The sequence below is a fragment of the Trachypithecus francoisi genome, unplaced genomic scaffold (assembly GCF_009764315.1).
Source record: "Trachypithecus francoisi isolate TF-2019V2 unplaced genomic scaffold, Tfra_2.0 Lachesis_group14, whole genome shotgun sequence".
Lineage (NCBI taxonomy): Eukaryota > Metazoa > Chordata > Mammalia > Primates > Cercopithecidae > Trachypithecus > Trachypithecus francoisi.
Genome location: NW_022681459.1, coordinates 50,491,822 through 50,511,504, shown reverse-complemented (window position 1 = coordinate 50,511,504; position 19,683 = coordinate 50,491,822). Strand labels below are relative to the sequence as shown.

Here is a 19,683-nt window from a genome sequence, read left to right as displayed (position 1 = left end):
TTGTAGTTTTAGTAGAGAGAGGGTTTCACTGTGTTAGCCAGGATGGTCTCGATCTCCTGACCTCGTGATTTGCCCGCCTCAGCTTCCCAAAGCGCTGGGATTACAGGCATGAGCTACCGCGCTCGGCCTGAAGTAGCTTTTAAGATCTTCCAGTGAGGGGGAAAAAGTTGGTTATTTATCAAAAAACAAAAAAAAAGTTCTAACTATTGGACCAACAGCAACAGTAGACGCTATAACACAGTGTTCTTCAAATTTCTGAGAGAAAATGACTTCTAATTTATAAATCTATGAACAGCAAAATTAATGACCCCAGTACAAGGGTAAAATAAAAATAATCTTCAAACATGAAAGGACAGCACTCTGGGAAACCAAGGCAGGCACATCACTTGAGCTCAGGAATTTGAGACCAACCTGGGCAACATGGTGAAACTCCGTCTCTACAAAAAAAAAAAAAAAGAAAGAAAAAAAAATTAGCCAGGCATAGTGGCACACCCCTGTAATCCCTGCTACCTGGGAGGCTGAGATGGGAGGATTCCTTGAACCCAGGAGGCAGAGGTTGCAGTGAGCCAGGATTGTCCCACTGTACTCCAGCCTGGATGACAGAGTGAGCCACTGTCCCCCTCCAAAAAAAAAAAAAAAATGAGAAGACAGAAAAATTTACCTGTATCATTCATCCTCTCTGGGGAAGTTATTAAAGAATGTGTTTCAGCAAAACATCCAAAAAAGTAGACATTGCCTCTAGGAAATAGAAGATCCCACACAAGAGAAGAACAGAAGATCTCAATATGATGGCCATATAAAACGTCTAAAGCTGCATTGTCCAATACAGACTCCACTAACTCCTTAATTGTACTAGGCACATTTCAAGAGCTCTATACCCATACATGCCTAGGAGCTACAATGTTGGACAGCACAAATTCAGAACACTGCTAACGTTGCAGCTGAGGTCCCTTCAAGTTTCACCTCTAATGAGAAGTCAGGTGAAACTATGCCCTTCACTGTGGTATAACCTCAAGCCTAGTAGTCCCTGACTAAAGGAACAGTATCAGAGAAGGGAATGAAATCCCAGGATGGTGGCAAGTGCCACTCACCTGCAATGACTTGACGACCTCTACCTTTCCCATCCTTGGCACCTTCAATGATACCTGGGAGATCCAGGAGCTGCAAGATTAAGAATGGTGGAAGAGGATGAAAGAAAAAATTAGTTATACATTTGAAAATATCAAACAGAATTTCTCAAGTACCTATAATTTATCAGACCCAAATCCAATCTTCCTTATAAGTGAGTGTGTGAATATTACTTTTTTTTTTTTTTTGAGACAGAGTCTCGCTTTATTGCCCAGGCTGGAGTGCAGTGGCGCGATCTCGGCTCACTGCAAGCTCCACCTCCACGCCATTCTCCTGCCTCAGCCTCCCCGAGTAGCTGAGACTACAGGCACCCGCCACTACGCCCGGCTAATTTTTTTGTATTTTTAGTAGAGACGGGGTTTCACTGTGTTAGCCAGGATGGTCTTGATCTCCTGACCTTGTGATCCTCCCGCCTCGGCCTCCCAAAGTGCTAGGATTACAGGCGTGAGCCACTGCGCCTGGCCATGAATATTACTTTTAATAAGCATCTACTAAATTTCAGCTACAGGCTTTTTTTTTTCTGGGAGATGAGTTTCATGCTTTTTACCCAGGTTGCAGTGCAACGGCACAATTTCGGCTCACTGTAACCTTTGCCTCTTGGGTTCAAGCAATTCTCCTGCCTCAGCCTACCAAGTAGCTGGGATTACAGGCACCCGCCACCATGCCCAGCAAACTTTTGTGTATTTTTAGTACGGATGGTTTCACCATGTTGGCCAGGCGGGTGTCGAACTCCTGACCTCAGGTGATCTGCCTGCCTAAGCCTCCCAAAGTGTTGGAATTACAGGTGTGAGCCACCATGCCCAGCCTATAGGCGTTTTTTGTTTTCTGTTTTGGGAGACACAGTCTCACTCTGTTGCCCAAGCTGGAGTGCAGTGGCACCACCTCCGCTCACTGAAACCTCCACCTCCCGGGTTCAAGCGATTCTTCTGCCTCAAACTCCTGAGCAGCTGGGGACTACAGGTGCACGCCACCACGCCTGGCTAATTTTTGTATTTTTAGTAGGGACGGGGTTTCACCATATTGGCCAGGCTAGTCTCAAACTCCTGACCTCGTGATCTGCCTGCCTCGACCTCCCAAAGTGCTGGGATTACAGGCATGAGCCACCGCGCCCAGGCCAGGTTTTTTATGTACTTTACCTAGTTGAAAATGCATAACAACCCTGTGAGATAAGGATACTAGCTGAAGTTCACAGCAGGTAAGTGACTTGTCCAAAGTCATAGTCCTAATAGTTTATAACCCATGTTTTCTAGCCAAAATCTATTATTCTACATTAACTTTTTTAAAAGACAGAGTCTCACTCTGCCACCCTGGCTGGAGTGCAGTGGCACGATCTCGGCTCACTACAACCTCTGCCCCCCAGGTTCTAGCAATTCTCCCGTCTCAGCCTCCAGAGTAGCTGAGACTACAGGGCACGCACCGCCACACCCGGCTAATTTTTTGTATTTTAGTAGAGACAGGGTTTCAATGCGTTGCCCAGGCTGGTCTCCCAACTCCTGAGCTCAGGAAATCCACCCACCTCAGCCTCGCAAAGTACTAGAATTACAGGAGTGAGCCACCATGACCGGCCAATTCTACATTAATATTTTTCAATGTTTCCCTACTTTTCAGAAGGCTGAGCCTCCATATAAATTCCTTAAAGCAGGTATCAGCTCAATCTTGATATTTATATATGATATATATTGAGATTTCTGCAAATCCTCAACTTACAAAAATTTCTATAGCTGTTCTTAAGCAGGAAAGCATAACTGAATCATCTGGAAAAACTTAAAAAATGTAGAGAGCTGAAACCCATCCCTGCAGATTCTGATTTGAAGGGCCAAACTAGGGTTCAGATATGGATCTGTACTTCAAAAAGCTTCACAAGTGACTCTGATGTGTGCCCCAATAAAAAATGATTGCTCAGGCTGGGCCCAGTAACTCACACCTATAATTCCACAGCACTTTCCTAGAGGCTGAAGCAGGCAGATCGCTTGAGCTCAGGAGTTCGAGACCATCCTGGCCAACATGGTGAAACCTCGTCTGTACAAAACATACAAAAGTTAGCTGGGTGTGGTGGCACACGCCTGTAATCCCAGCTACTCTGGAGGCTGAGGCACAAGAATGACTTGAACCCGAGAGGTGAAGGTTGCAGTGAGCCGAGATTATGCCACTGCACTCCAGCCTGGGCAACACAGTAAGACTGTCTCAAAAAATAATAAAAATAAATAAATTTTAAGATATTTTAAAAAGATAAAAATGACTGCTCAACTGCCCAGAAAATGCAGTAACGTAAAAACTTCACAGAAGTCAGTGTACCTAATGATGTGACTGAAAAAAAAAAAAAAAACCAACCCCACAGCACATGTGATTCAAATTTACATCTCAGCAAAATTATAAACTATTAACTTGACTGCCCTTAAGAATCAGTCAAAACTGGCCGGGCGCGGTGGCTCAAGCCTGTAATCCCAGCACTTTGGGAGGCCGAGACGGGCGGATCACAAGGTCAGGAGATCGAGACCATCCTGGCTAACACGGTGAAACTCCGTCTCTACTAAAAATATACAAAACTAGCCGGGCGAGGTGGCGGCGCCTGTAGTCCCAGCTACTTGGGAGGCTGAGGCAGGAGAATGGCGTGAACCCGGGAGGCGGAGCTTGCAGTGAGCTGAGATCCGGCCACTGCACTCCAGCCTGGGTGACAGAGCGAGACTCCGTCTCAAAAAAAAAAAAAAAAAAAAAGAATCAGTCAAAACAGTTAAAACAAACATAAAATCTAAAAATACCAAGGTCTACTGTATGGCCAATAGTGAATTATGCCGGGCGCGGTGGCTCAAGCCTGTAATCCCAGCACTTTGGGAGGCCGAGACGGGCAGATCACGAGGTCAGGAGTTCGAGACCATCCTGGCTAACATGGTGAAACCCCGTCTCTACTAAAAAATACAAAAAGCTAGCCGGGCGAGGTGGCGGGCGCCTATAGTCCCAGCTACTCGGGAGGCTGAGGCAGGAGAATGGCGTAAACCCGGGAGGCAGCAGTGAGCTGAGATCCGGCCACTGCACTCCAGCCTGGGCGACAGCGAGACTCGGTCTCAAAAAAAAAAAAAAAATAGTGAATTATACACACAAATGAACTGAAAACAGAGATGCAGCTTATTAAAACATCACTTAAAATATCTTTGTTTTTTTTTTTGAGAATGAGTCTCGCTCTACCACCCAGGCTGGAATGCAGTGGTGCAATCTTGGCTCACTATAACCTCCACCTCTCAGGTTCAAGCGATTCTCGTGCCTCAGCCTCCTGAGTAGCTGGGATTACAGGTGCTCACCATGATGCCCCACCAATTTTTTTATGTATTTTTAGTACAGACAAGGTTTCAGCATGTTGGCCAGGCTGGTCTTGAACTCCTGACCTCAAGTGATCTGCTCGCGTCAGCCTCCCAAAATGCTGGGATTAGAGGCATGAGCCACAGTGTCCGGCCTTGTTTTGTAACAGGTATTCTCAGCCGGGCATGGTGGCTCAAGTCTATAATCCCAGCACTTTCGGAGGCCAACGTGAGCGGATCACCTGAAGTCAAGAGTTTGAGGCCAGCTTGGCCAACATGGTGAAACCCCATCTCTACTAAAAATACACAAAAAAATTAGCGGGGCGTGGTGGCAGGCACCTGTAATCCCAGCAACTCGGGAGGCTAAGGCAGGAGAATTGCTTGAACTCGGGAGGTGGAGGTTGCAGTGAGCCAAGATAACACCACTGCACTCCAGCCTGGGCGATGCAGCGAGACTCCCCTTTCTTTCTTTCTTTCCTTTTTTTTTTTTTTTTTTTTTCTTTTTTCTTTTGAGATACACTCTTGCTCCATCGCCCAGGCTAGAGTGCAGTGGTGTTATCTCGGCTAACTGCAACCTCCACCTCTCGGGTTCAAGCAATTCTCCTGCCTCAGTCTCCCAAGTAGCTGGGATTACAGATGCCTGCCACCACGCCCCACTACTTTATTTGTGCATTTTTAGTAGAGACAGGGTTTCACCATGTTGGCCAACCTGGTCTCGAACTCCTGACCTCAGGTGATCCGCTCACCTTGGCCTCCCAAAGTACTGGGATTATAGGCTTGAGTCACCATGCCTGGCCAAAAGATAATTTAAATCAGATATGCTTTGCTCTAAGAATATAAGAAATTACAGAAATATACTTTGCATTAAATAAACTACAATGAAAACTGATTTAGGAGGTGCTAGACAGTTCAACTTCTCCATTCAAGAACCTACTCAAAAAAAAAAAAAAAAGAAAAGAAAAAATAAAAATAAAACAAAAGAACATACTCAGGCCCAGCACAGTGGCTCAAGCCTATAACCCCAGCACCTCAGGAGGCTGAGGCAGGTGGACTGCTTGTGTATAGGAGTTCGAGACCAGCCTGGGCAACATATTGAGACTCTGTCTCTATAAAAAATAAAAAATTTGTCAGGCATGGTGGCGCATGCCTATAGTCCCAGCTACTTGGAAGGCTAAGATGGAAGGATCACTTGAGCCCGGGAGGTTGAGGCTACAGTGAGCCATGATCATGCCCGTGCCACTGCACTCACCCTGGGTGACAGTGTGAAGGAGAATTACCATGAGGCAAGAAGTACAATAATAACTGTTATAGACAAGACCCACAGATGGATGCTACAATGGGCAGGCAAAAGTTTGAGGAAAAACAGGATTTGCATCTTCTTGAAGTATCTCCCCTAAAATATATATTAACTGTTGAAAAAGGGAACTTTAGAGAAACTCTATAGACACAACCATAACCAACTGATAGGGGACAATATCACCAAAATAAAAATTAGCCGGGCATGGTGGCACATACCTATAGTCCTAGCTACTCAGGAGGCTGAGGCAGGAGAATCACTTGAACCCGGGAGGTGGAGGTTGCAGTGAACTGAGGTTGTGCCACTGCACTCCAGCTTGGGCAACACAGTGAGACTTCATCTCAAAAAAAAAAAAAAAAAAAAAAGAAAAAGAAAAGGCCAGGCACGGTTGCTCACACCTATAATCCCAGCACTTTAGGAGGCCGAGGCGAGTGGATCACCTGAGGACAGAAGTTCGAGACTAGCCTGACCAACATGGTGAAACCCCGTCTCTACTAAAAATACAAAAATTAGCTGGGCATAGTGGTGGGCACCTGTAATCCCAGCTACTTGAGAGGCCGAGACAGGAGAATCGCTTGAACCCAGAAGGCGGAGACTGTAGTGAGCCAAGATCGCACCACTGCACTCCAGCCTGGGCAACAGAGTGAGACTCCGTCTCAAATAAAAAAATAAATAACGCCCCCCCACAACACACACACACACACACACACACACACACACACACACACACACCCAACAGTATGAGAACTGATATTAGCGAGAATTCAAATAATCTACATGAATAATCTAAAACTTGTTAAAACTGGAATATGACTTTAACCTCAAAAAGACCATCTGAAAGAGAGAATAAATAAACTGAGGGAAAAAGTGCAAGGGCTTTCTAACTGTGGCAGCTGAACACAGGCAGAAAATTCATTAAGGCCCAGACAGGTGCGGTGGCTCAAAAGTCTATAATCCCAGAACTTTGAGAGGCCGAGGCATGCAGATCACGAGGTCAGGAGTTCAAGACCAGTCTGGCCAATATGGTGAAACCCCATCTCTACTGAAAATACAAAAATTAGCCAGGTGTGGAGGCATGCGCATGTAGTCCCAGCTACTCGGGAGGCTGAGGCACAAGAATCACTTAAATTCTGGAGGCGGAAGTTGCAGTGAGCCGAATCACGCCACTGCACTCCAGCCTGGGCAACACAGCAAGCCTCCATCTCTTAAAAAAAAAAGAGGCCGGGCATGGTAGCTCACACCTGTAATCCCAGCACTTTGGGAGGCCAAGGCGGGCAGATCACGAGGTCAGGAGATCAAGACCATCCTGGCTAACACAGTGAAACCCCGTCTCTACTAAAAATACAAAAAAATTAGCCAGGCGTGGTGACGGGCGCCTGTAGTCCCAGCTACTCAGGAGGCTGAGGCAGGAGAATGGCGTGAGCCCAGGAGGCGGAGCTTGCAGTGAGCTGAGATTGCGCCACTGCACTCCAACCTGGGCGACAGAGCAAGACTCCTTCTCAGAAAAAAAAAAAAGGAAATTTATTAAGGCCTTTACAAAAGTAAAGGCAACCTAAATTTAGCTTTTCTTCAGAGGAAAATATTTTAAAAGTTAGGTTTAAGAATTTAAATGTAGCAACTAATGATTCAACATTCAATAACAACATTCAATAAAACAGTCAATGCCTAATAAGCAACATTCAATAAACAGTCAAGGCTTTATATATCTGAATTTAATGTTACAACCAACCAAAATCTAAGAAAAACATATTTATTTAAATCATGGGGCCGGGTGCAGTGGCTCATGCCTGTAATCACCATTTTGGAAGGCCAAGGTAGGCAGATCACTTGAGGTCAGGAGTTCAAAACCAGCCTGGCAAACATGGTGAAACTCCGTTTCTACTAAAAACACACAAAAAATTAGCTGGGTGTGATGGCGTGTGGCTGAAATCCCAGCTACTCAGCAGGCTGAGGTAGGAGAATTGCTTGAACCCAGGAGGCGGAGGTTGCAGTGAGCCAAGACCATGCCACTGCACTCCAGCTTGGAAGACAAAGCAAGATGCTGTCTCCAAAAAAAAAAAAAAAAATGGAATTACAGAATTTTAAGGAATTGAACATTAAACTACTTCAAACTCCAATGCCTTTAGAAGTTAAAGCAGGCGAGGCCAGGCACGGTGGCTCACGCCTGTAATCCCAGCACTTTGGGAGGTTGAGGCGGGCAGATCACAAGGTCAGGAGATCGAGACCACCCTGGCTAACACGGTAAAACCCATCTCTACTAAAAATACAAAAAAATTAACCGTGCGTGGTGGAGGGCACCTGTAGTCCCAGCTACTCGGGAGCCTGAGGAAGGAGAATGGCATGATCCCAAGAGGCAGAGGTTGCAGTGAGCCAAGATCGTGCCACTGCACTCCAGCCTGGGCAACAGAGCGAGACTCTGTCTCAAAAAAAAAAAAAAGAAAGAAGTTAAAGCAGGCAACTTAAATACATAAATCAACTATGCATAGTGCAAAAGGAGTTCTAGAGACTTTAGCAAGGTAAAACCTAAGTCCCATAATTTTCAAAGCACTGTATACCCACTCTGTAGGCCAATATCTGCCTATGGGATACATCAGTCTTCTTTACAACATCTGTGGTGAGTGGTGGTTCACCCATTACTTGGACTTCTTCACACACAGTAATTCATTAAATAAGAGGTACCACTCCATTTTTAGGCACCTTTACTGTTTTTTTTTTTTTTTTTGAGACGGAGTCTCGCTCTGTCGCCCAGGCTGGAGTGCAGTGGCCGGATCTCAGCTCACTGCTCACTGCAAGCTCCGCCTCCTGGGTTTACGCCATTCTCTCGCCTCAGCCTCCCGAGTAGCTGGGACTACAGGCGCCCACCATCTCGCCCGGCTAATTTTTTGTATTTTTTTTAGTAGAGACGGGGTTTCACCGTGTTAGCCAGGATGGTCTCGATCTCCTGACCTCGTGATCCGCCCATCTCGGCCTCCCAAAGTGCTGGGATTACAGGCTTGAGCCACCGCGCCCGGCCGGCACCTTTACTGTTAAAGACCTTCCTTACACAAAAAAAAGAAACAAAAATAAAACTCCCTCTTTAAGTGGGTCTAATTCTGTATTCTTCCCCCACCAAGTCAGATAACGAGTCCTATCCCATGAAACAGCTTTTTAGGGAACATCCTGGGCAATCAACTTAATCCAGTTAAGATTAAGGACACCTGGCTGGGCGTGGTGGCTCATGCCTGTAATCCCAGCACTTTGGGAGGCTGAGGCAGCAGGATCACAAGGTCAGGAGCTCGAGACCAGCCTGGCCATATGGCAAAACCCCATCTCTACAAAAAAAAAAAAATACAAAAATTAGCCGGGTGTGGGAGTGCGTGCCTGTAGTCCCAGCTTACTCGGGAGGCTGAAGCAGGAGAATTGCTGGAACCCAGGAGGTGGAGGGTGCAGTGAGCTGAGATTGTGCCACTGCATTCCAGCCTGGGAGATAGAGTGAGACTCTGTCTCCAAAAAAAAAAAAAAAAAAGATTAAGGATATCTACTAGTATGCTTATATAACTTAGTTTCTGAAGAAAGCCAAAAGAGGAGGAGAAACAGAGGCAGAGGACAAACGGAGGAAAGAGAGCACCACGCAAAAAAAAAGCTGGGGGACTCGAAGCTCAGAAGAGACTGAAAGAATGAAGGTTTTCTGGGAAAGAGAAGCAGAGGAGTTAAACAACTCTATTTTGAAATACTCAAAAGTCCTGAGAGAGGTGTCAATAGCATCCCACACACACACACAAAAAAGTCATTATCTTGAGCTGCCAAAGCTGTGACTCAACAAGACCCTGAAACCAGCTAGAATCAAGCCATGGTCCAGAGTCCAGATACGTCCACACTGCTTCATTCTTGTCATATGCATTTGGACATAGGATCCCAAAAAGGGACATGTGTCTCTGCATGGACATCTGACCAGCTGGAAAAAAAGACCATTAAAAATACAACCAGGGGGTCAGGCGCAGTGGCTCACACCTGTAATCCCACACTTTGGGAGGCCAACGTGGGTGGATCACAAGGTCAGGGGTTCGAGACCAGCCTGATCAGCATGGTGAAACCCCATCTCTACTAAAAATATAAAAAATTAGCCGGACATGGTGGTGCTCACCTGTAGTACCAGCCCCCACCCTCAAGTGAAAAAGTAGTTCAAGTGATTCTCCTGCCTCAGCCTCCTGAGTTGCTGGGATTACAGGCATGTGCCACCACGCCTGGCTAATTTTATATTTTTAGTAGAGATGGGATTTCTCCATGTTGGCCAGGCTGGTCTCAAACTCCCGACCTCAGGTGATCTGCCTGCCTTGGCCTCCCAAAGTGCTGGGATTACAGGCGTGAGCCACTGTGCCCAGCCCTTTCTCTGCATTTTCACATGCACTATCCCATTTTATTACGGTACTGCTCTATTTCCCCTACCAGGTAGTAAGTGCCTGGTAGATCAAAGATCAGGCCTGGCATACAGTGAGCTCCCAATAAAGTTCTTCCTAAATGAAGAATAGATATCTTTCCCTCCTTAGTCTGCAGGCTTGACTCACCTGGATCTTGGCACCTTTGTATCTGATGACACCAGGCACAGTGGTCAGAGTAGTGAATTCATAGGCTGCCACCTCAGAATATACCCCTGCCAGGTTACTAAGCAGTGTTGACTTCCCCACAGATGGAAAACCAACAAATCCAATTCGAGCATCACCTGTCTTGGCCACATCAAAACCTAAAACATCAATGAATACCAAAAAGAGAAGAGTTATCCCCAGGAGTGTTACGACTCACATAATTTCTTTCATATATTTTACTGCCTATCCCTCTAACTATTTCTCAAACTTTTTATGGTTTACCTTTAAAGGAGAACTCAAGCACACAAAACTTAAGGGCACAGCAATTCACAAAATTCAATGCAGTGTATGATATTAAAAAAACTGTATTCAGGCCAGGAGCGGTGGCTCACGCTTGTAATCCCAGCACTTTGGGAGGCCGAGGTGGGCGGATTACGAGGTCAGGAGATCGAGACCATCCTGGCTAACATGGTGAAACCCCATCTCTACTAAAAAATACAAAAAAGTAGCCGGGCGTGGTGGCGGGTGCCTGTAGTCCTAGCTACTGGGGAGGCTGAGGCAGGAGAATGGCGTGAACCCGGGAGAAGGAGCTTGCAGTGAGCGGAGATCACGCCGCTACACTCCAACGTGGGCGCCAGAGCGAGACTCCACCTCAAAACAAACAAACAAAAAAACTGTATTCAAAAAAGTCAGGCACAGTGGCACAGATCTATAGTCCTTGCTATTCCAGAGGCTGAGGCAGCAGGACCTCTTGAGCCCAGGAATTCAGGTTAAGCCTGAGCAACATGGCAAAACCTTGTCTCTACAAAAAATACAAAAATTAGCCAGGCATAGTGGTGTACGCCTGTAGGTCTCAGCTACTTGAGAGGCTGAGGTGGGAGGATCACTTCAGCCCAGGAGGTTGAGGCTGCAGTGAGCTGTGATCACACCACTGTGCTCCAGCCTGGACAACACAGCAATACCCGGTCTCCGAAAAAAAAAAAAAAAAAGGTACAGTTCAAACATATGTATGAAAAATGATCCAAAAATAGGGTTGTTAGCTACTCTACCTATGGTGTAGCCCTGCTCTGCCTATGGAGCAGCCACCCTTTTATAACTAAAATAAACAAACTAATTAATTAAAAAGTTTTGTTTTTGTTTTTTTGTCTTACAAATTCTGTAAATTGCATGACTGACTGGGTTTTTCTTTTTTTTTTTTTTTTTTTTTTTACAATGGCTGCAAACAAGTTCAGAATCAAATCACCCTTCTCTACCAGGTGCACAGATCTTACACCATTCCTTTTAGTCCTAAATCTTATCTCTCTTGGCTTCAACTTATTTTTCCTACATTTTCCCTTTGCATCAATTTCCTTACTTATTTTTAATCTTGTTGATGATACTGATTTACATATTTCTGTAAGCCAATGTAAATCTACTTTGGTTTTCTTTTTTTTTTTTTGTGAGACAGAGTCTAGCTCTGTCATCCAGGCTGGAGTACATGATCTCGGCTCACAGCAAACTCTACCTCCCAGGTTCAAGTGATTCTCCTGCCTCAGCCTCCTGAGTAGCTGGGATTACAGGTGCGTGCTACCATACCCAGCTAATTTTTGTATTTTTAGCAGAGATGGGGTTTCACCATGTTGGTCAGGCTGGTCTCAAACTCCTGACCTGTAATCCACCCACCTCGGCCTCCCGAAGTGCTGGGATTACAGGAGTGAGCCACCACGCCCAGTCCTACTTTGGTTTTCTTAAAATGAGATCTCACTCTATCACCCAGGATGGAGTACAGTGGCGCCATCACAACTCACTGCAGCCTCAACCTCCTGGGTTCAAGCAGTCCTCCCAACTCAGCCTCCCAAGTAGCTGAGACCACAGACATGTACCACTATGCTAGGATAATTTTTTATATTTTGTACATCTTCTTTCATACCTATGCCTCATTTGTAAGCCTGTAGAGACAGGGATTTGCTGGTTCCGAACTCCTGGCCTCACGCAATCCTCCTGCTTCAGCCTCCCAAAGTTCTAGGATTACAAGAGTAAGCCATTGCAACCAGCACATGTAAATCATTTTGTATCAGTGCAGGATATAAATAAAACTACAGTACACTTAAGACAATATCCATTTGCCTCTGAAACCGGCAGAATAAAAATAAACACGGTTCAAGAATTCATACCTAGAAGATATAAATCTACTTTAGTAGAACATCTTATTTTTCTCTTTTTAAAAAACTTTTTTTTTTGGCTGGGCACAGTGGCGCACGCCTGTAATCCCAGCACTTTGGGAGGCCGAGGTGGGTGGATCACCTGAGGTCAGGAGTTCGAGACCAACCTGACCAACATGAAGAAACCCCGTCTCCACTAAAAAAACAAAAATTAGCTGGGTATGGTAGCGCATGCCTGTAATCCCAGCTACTCGGGAGGCTGATGCAGGAGCACTTGAAACCAGGAGGCGGAGGTTGCGGTGAGCTGAGATCTCGCCATTGTACTCCAGCCTGGGCAGTAAGAGCGAAACTCCGTCTCAAAAAAAGAGATGGGAGTCTATTTTTGAGTTGGGGGTCTATATTGATCAGGCTGGTCCTGAACTCCTGGTCTCAAGTAATCCTCCTATCTTAGCCTCCCAGTGTGCTAGGATTGCAGGCGTTGAGGCACTGCACTGGGCCATCTTTAGTTATTTTTAAACCACATGTATGTACTATTTTGACAAAAATTATACCCAAAAGTATATATACTGAAGAATAGCACAAACCTTCTCCTGGACCCCCACCACCACCACCCTTTGGAGTAATGAGTTCTCGACGAAGCTTAGCAAGACGAGCCTTAAGCAGCCCCAGGTGGTGTGCTGTGGCCTTGTTCTTTTGAGTCCGAGCCATCTAAAAGGGAGGAATCACAGCCATAAATTAGAAGCAGTGAACGCTTCCCCCAGCTTTGAGAGAATCATTTCTTTCCCCAAGTACTACTAATGTTAGCATACCCATTTTACAGGCTTTAAAAGAGTAAAAAATCCATTCTCTCCCCCATTCAGCTTATTTCCCTCACTACAAAGCAAAGTAAGGCCCAAAAAGGAGAGACGATTAAGGTCATTCCAATTAGTGCCCCCGACTAGACTAAAACCCATCTGCGGGTTCCTTTTCTACTGTTTGTAGCTGTTAGGACCCATGTGACACTGGGACACCACTTTCCTAACTGTAAAGCGCTCTGAGGGCCGCAGGCAATGGAATCACACATTATCCAGGCGGAATAAACTGCTCCCACACAGATGTCATTTTACTTCCAGATCAGATTACCGGGAGCAAATACTCTGAATCAGGGGGTCATTAGGGTAGAGACTGGGGAAAAGGGGGAATAAGGGGACGGAGGGAAGGATGATAACGAAAGATCCTTAAGTATCTGACCAAGTCAGAGATGGAATAAGGGACAGGATTCCGTGTTGCTCAGAGAAAAAGAAGAAAAACGGAAAAATACAACAGAACAGGAGCCAAACACTGGGAGGGGGTACACACCAAGGGCCTAAGGTGCAGGGGTGCGGCACGCGGGCCCGGGCAAAGGGGAGTCCGGGAGCGTGGGCGCGGGACGAGGGGAAAACGGGCCCTGACTGAGGAGAGTTGGGGACTCCAAGTTGTGGCGGAGGGCAGTCGGAACACTGGCCTCGCTGACAGAAGTCGCGGAATCTAGGCCCGGTCCTGACGCGGCTCAAGGGAGAACAGGAAGGAGCGACGCCACCGAAGAAGGGATGCTCAGACTAAGAGTGAGGTGCCAGCTGCGTCCATTACCTCGGCTTCTATCTCCGCGATCTTAGCTAAGGTGCTGCTCATCGTGGCGAGTACCCTGTGGCCTCCCACTGTCTCCCTTCACACACCCGCTGCCAAACTGCCACCGCCACCAGACGCTACTGCAGTACGCAGGCGCGGTACTTTCGAATTCTCGCGAGAGAGTTCCGCGTAAGGGTCACCACGAGTGATGTAGCGCAGAGTTGTCTCCTCCCCCTCAGCCAACCCCGCCCCGTCCCGCGAGCCAGTGCGGTGTCATAGAGCCCGCGGGAGCGGGGGCCAGAGAGGCCGCCCCGGTCTAGGCCTCCCTGAGCGCGCCGAGGGTCGCGCGCAGCTCGGCCCCGCCCAGCAGGACCCGCTCCCCGCCTCACTGCATGGTGCTCAAGGCTTCAGTGCTGGAGACCCCAGGGCGTGGTGCAAAGCCGACTCATGCTCCGCACCCCTGTTCCTCGCCAGCATCTGCGGGTCCTGGGTCCCCATTTTCACAGCTGGGGTGACACCCCGACTGCCTCCATGGTCTTGCGAGAGCGTAGAGACCCATCTTCAGCCTGTCTGACCCCCTTTGAAAAAGAAGATGCCCCCTTTCTATCATTCAAAATTATTTTTAGGTTAGTTTTGTTTACTCCGAACCCCGAGTAGAGCACATGGGGAGCCCACAATAAGTGCATTCTTGAATGGATAATTCCCAGAGAACTACTGCTTGCAACATAGCTTGTAATACCAAAAAATTGAAATCTATATTAACACCCATCTGTAGGAAAATGGACAAATGAATAATGCCTCCATCCGGTTTTCGAAGTACGATTACAGCCGTTAAAACGTAGATCTGTGGTCTGACTGGATATCCAGGACATGTTAAATGGGAAAACAACTAGCAGAACTATGTAGTGATACCATTTATGTTATTTTTAAAATTAAATGTACATTTATATAGGTGTATATGTATGAACGTGCATTGTTTAAAGGCCTAAACAGAAAAATACATCAGAAGCTGTTAACAGTGGGATGGGATGCGAGGAAAATGCCTTTCACATTTTATTCCACAGAATTTTGAAGTTAAATTTTTACAAGATGAATGTATCCATGTATTACTTGTGTAATAATAAAATTTAACATTTCAAAAGACTCCTCTTCCCCGTGTCTTATGAGGAGGAAGCCAGGACATCCAGGAACTGTGTGGTGGTTTTGAAAGCGGTTTGCCTCAGGATCAATGGGTTGTTTTGATAGATTGATTATTCCAGTGGGAGTCGACAGGCCAGGCTTAACCCACAGGGCTGGCCTCCACCCAGCACTGGGAGGGAAGTTTAATTTAGTTAAATATGTAAACGAGAACTATTCTAACTTCCCAGAGACAAAAAAGGGAGGTTTTCTCGTGCATAAAGAGGGAGAAACAGAAAGGAAATCTTTTACAGAAGGTACCCAAAGGGCCAAAGAGAGTTTCTTCTTTCTTTAACCTCAGCCTTTTTCATAAATAAATTAAGGGATGATGAGGTAATTAGATCCCACACCATTAGCAATGGAGGAGGGAAGATGAGGAGGTCCAGCTGGAATGGGACATAATCAAAGATCAATCTTAAAAGACAGATAAAATCAAATCAGCAGGCCTATCCTACGTTGAAGTACTTAAGGAATTAATTGGCTGACAATATCAAGGGCATCACTGTTCTGTGAGTAGATGCTCCTTAGCAAATCTGTTATATGAGGCCTACAGATAAGCACTTACTGCTCAAAGACATCCTAGGACCCACCTTGGGGCCCTGAACTGTCAATAGGCACCAAAGAGTAATACTCATTTTCCCCAGAGTCCTGGGTGGCCATCCTATTCATGTAATGATTATCTGCGGTGCTCCAACTGCTGCCTGGCACTGTGACAACACTGGGGACAGAGCAGAGAGTGAATCAGATATGCTCCTGCACATAAGAAGTATCCAGGCCGGGCGAGGTGGCTCATGCCTATAATTCCAGCACTTTGGAAGGCCGAGGCAGGTGGTGGATCACAAGGTCAGGAGATCAAGACCATCCTGGCTAATACGGTGAAACCCTGTGTCTACTAAAAATACAAAAAATTAGCCGGGTATGATGGCGTCCGCCTGTAGTCCCAGTTACTCGGGAAGCTGAGGCAGGAAAATCACTTGAACCCAGGAGGCGGAGTTTGCAGTGAACCAAGATTGCGCCACTGCACTCCAGCCTGGCAACAGAGCAAGACTCAGTCTAAAAAAAAGAAAAAAAAAATCCAGGCTGGGGCCGGGCGTGGTGGCTCACGCCTATAATCCCAGCACTTTGGGAGGCCGAGGTGGGTGGATCACCAGACGTCAGGAGTTCGAGATCAGCCTGGTCAACATGGTGAAACCCCATCTCTACAAAAAATACAAAAATTAGCCGGGTGGTAGTGGCGTGCGCCTGTTATCCCAGCTACTCTGGAGGCTGAGGCACGAGGATTGCTTGAACCCAGGAGACAGAGGTTGTAGTGAGCGGGGATGGTGCCACTGCACTCCAGCCTAGCAACAAAGCAAGACTCTGTCTAAAAAAAAAAAAAAACAAAACAAAAATTAGCCGGGCGTGGTGGCGGGTGCCTGTAATCCCAGCTACTCGGGAGGCTGAGACAGGAGAATCGCTTGAACCCGGGAGGCAGAGGTTGTAGTGAGTCGAGATCATGTCATTGCACTACAGGCTGAGCCAGGACGACAAGAGCAAGACTCCAGCTCAAGGAAAAAAAAAGAAGTATCCAGGCTGGGAGGCCAAGGCCAGGACCTTAGGTTCAGCTCCTAAGAGCCATAGCTACCCCATGTCTGTTAAGTACCAACTGCAGCAGGGAGGGCCCATTTGGTCATACCAGTAAACCACTAGCACCTTGGTACTAAATGTGTAAAAAATAACTAGGCCGGGGACAGTGGCTCACAGTTTAATCCCAGTGCTTTCAGAGCTTGAGGTGGCAGGATCACCTGAGGCCAGGAGTTCAAGACCAGCCTGGGCAGTGAAGCCAGGAGTTCAAGACCAGCCTGGGCAACATAGGGAGACCCCATCTCTATTAAAAAAAAAAAAAAAATTACATTAGCCAGTATACAAAAAATTTAAAAATTAACCAGGCGTGGTAGCGCATACCTGTAGTCCCAGCTATGCATGAGGCAGAGACAGGAGGATCGCTTGAACCCAGGAGGTCAAGGCCACAATAAGCCGTGATCAGATCACTGCACTCCAGTTTGGATAACAGCAAGATCCTGTCTCAAAAAAAAAAATTATTCAGGCTTGGTGGCCCGCACCTCTAGTCCTAGCTACTGGGAAGGCTCAGGCAGGAGGTTCGCTGGAGCCCAGGACTTTGACGTTACAGTGAGCTATGATCCCACCACTGCACTCCAGCCTGAGTGATAGAGTGAGAAACTGCCTCTTAAATAAATAAATAAATAAATAAAAGATTGACAGAAAATCTTCATCTCTTGCTGAGACACTCCCACCATTCCAAAACAATTACATGTGGTCAAATATACAGGCTTTCTCTGTTTTACTTCTGTGATTCCCATTAAACCATGATTCCTGGCCAGGTTCGGTGACTCATGCCTAGCTCACTCCCAGCACTTTGGGAGGCCAAGGCAGGAGGATCGCTGAAGCCCAGCAGTTCGAGACCAACCTGGGTAACACAGCAATACCTCATCTCTACAAAAATAAAAAAATTAGCTGGGTACAATGGGCAACATGACGAAACCCCATCTCTACAAAATATCAGTGTGGTGGTGTAATCTTAGCTACTCGGGAGGCTGAGGTGAGCCCAAGAAGACAAGGCTGCAGTGAGCTGTGATCATGCCACTGCACTTCAGCCTGGGTGACAGAGTGAGACCCTGTTTCAAAAAAACAAAACAGACAAAAAAAAAAAAAATGAAAAAAACAAAACAAAAAAGACATGACCCCAGGAGCAAGGAATGATACTGTATCTATTTCCAGCACTAGCAGATGTGCAGCTACAACAATCTCTTGAAAAATATTTAAAAAATGGAAATTTTAAGAGAGAAATTTTTTTTTGCAAGAAGCAGAAAAGATGTTTGAAGCGATGTATATCCCAGTTAGTCTGATTTTATGACACATTGTATACATGTATCAAAATATCACATGTAGCCCCACAATATGTACAACTATTAAATATCAACAAAAATTGTAGAATAAAATAAAATAAAAAGAAAGAAATTATTTAATTTTTTTCTAAGTAGCCTGTATATGTTATTATAGACACCTTAGTCATTGAGTCGGGTTGATGGAAGAAACAGGATGATAAATGAAAAATCCATGTTTGTTTTTTTTTTAGACAGAGTCTCACTATGTCACCCAGACTGGAGTGCAGTGGTGCAATCTAGGCTTACTGCAACCTCCACCTCGAGGGCTCAGGCCATCCTCCTACCTCAGCCTCCAAAGTAGCTGGGACCACAGGCTTGCACTGCCATGCCCGCCTTTTTTTTTTCTTTCTTTCTTTCTTTCTTTTTTTGTATTTTTAGTAGAGATGGGGTCTCACCATGTTACCCAGGCTGGTCTTGAACTCCTAAACTCAAGTGATCCACCCACCACGGCCTCCAAAAGTGCTGGAATTACAGGCATGAGCCACCACACTCAGCCATTACCATTTTTTTAAGCCTACCTTCTAAACAGATCAAAATTCCCAGTATATTGTAGCAGTAGAGAATGGGAAGCCCTGGATGAAGGATAGTGATTAACGTCATTACTGAGTGATAGATGTTTTCCTTCTAGACTAGGGAATCTCAGATGGGTATGGTGGTTCACACCTGTAATCCCAGCACTTTGGGAAGCCAAGGCAGGAGGATCGCTTGAGCCTAGGAGTTTGAGACCAGCCTGGGCAACATGGCAAGACTCCATCTCTGAAAAAATAAAATAAGAAAGGGGAATCTCAGGAATGAGCACATCTAGGGCATGATGAAGACAGTTCTTCCCTACAAATGTGTCTCTTAGATGGAAAAAATGAAAGTGTATAAAAGTCTTCATTAAATCAAAGTCTGCTTCTTTCGCCATCCAAGTTCGTGATTCCTTGACCCATGTCTAGTCATTTCAGCTCAGTATGTATTATATGCCAGGGATGGTGACAGACACTGGGAATACAAAGATACTTTTCTTTTTTCCCTAGAAGACAGAAGAGGCGTGAAGGTATGGGAATGCCCAAATGTCAGTAGAGGTAGATGTCAGAAGAAATAGTTACAGGGTGCCTTGTGAGATTCAAAGGAAAAAGTGCTCACATCTGGTTTGGGTCGGAAAAAGACTGGTAAAAGATAGTCCTGGAAAGATGCAGATGGGCATGGAGGAAAGAAGACATTCCAGGCAGATAAGCAAAGCCCGGACAGGGGGAAGCACAGCACACATCTGCAGTCTCCACAAGATGACAAGAGCCGCTGGGCTAGAGAGAGAGTGTATATAATAAGGAATCCCAAAATGGAATTTTTTTTGAGACAGTGTGTCCAGAGTTGCTTCCTCCCAGTGGGTTCTTGGTCTGACTGACTTCAAGAATGAAGCCAGGGACCTTTGCAGTGAGTGTTACAGCTCTTAAAGGTGGCACAGACCCAAGGAGTGAGCAGCAACAAGATTTATTGCTAAGAGCAAAAGAACAAAGCTTCCACACCGCAGCAGTGAACCCAAGAGAGTTGCCACTGCTTGCTGGGGTAGGG

The 19,683-nt window shown here is 46.1% G+C and overlaps 1 protein-coding gene and 1 long non-coding RNA gene across 2 annotated transcripts in view; both read right to left on the bottom strand.

The window, feature by feature from the left end:
• Positions 1 to 14,242, bottom strand: part of DRG1 (developmentally regulated GTP binding protein 1) — a 38,968-nt gene extending 24,726 nt beyond the window's left edge. The window contains exons 1-4 of the mRNA XM_033233293.1: positions 14,030 to 14,242; positions 13,006 to 13,129; positions 10,263 to 10,438; positions 1,092 to 1,161 (exon numbers count right to left, since the gene is read on the bottom strand). Of these exons, the coding sequence (XP_033089184.1) occupies positions 1,092 to 1,161; positions 10,263 to 10,438; positions 13,006 to 13,129; positions 14,030 to 14,071 (412 nt within the window). The 5' untranslated portion in view covers positions 14,072 to 14,242. The remainder of the gene's footprint in view (positions 1 to 1,091; positions 1,162 to 10,262; positions 10,439 to 13,005; positions 13,130 to 14,029) is intronic.
• On the bottom strand, positions 8,155 to 8,987 carry LOC117096226. Its single transcript, XR_004442396.1, has 2 exons — positions 8,737 to 8,987; positions 8,155 to 8,415 (listed from the first exon to the last, which is right to left on the bottom strand). It is a non-coding gene; the product is annotated as an uncharacterized LOC117096226 (long non-coding RNA).
• Positions 14,243 to 19,683: the final 5,441 nt, after the last annotated feature.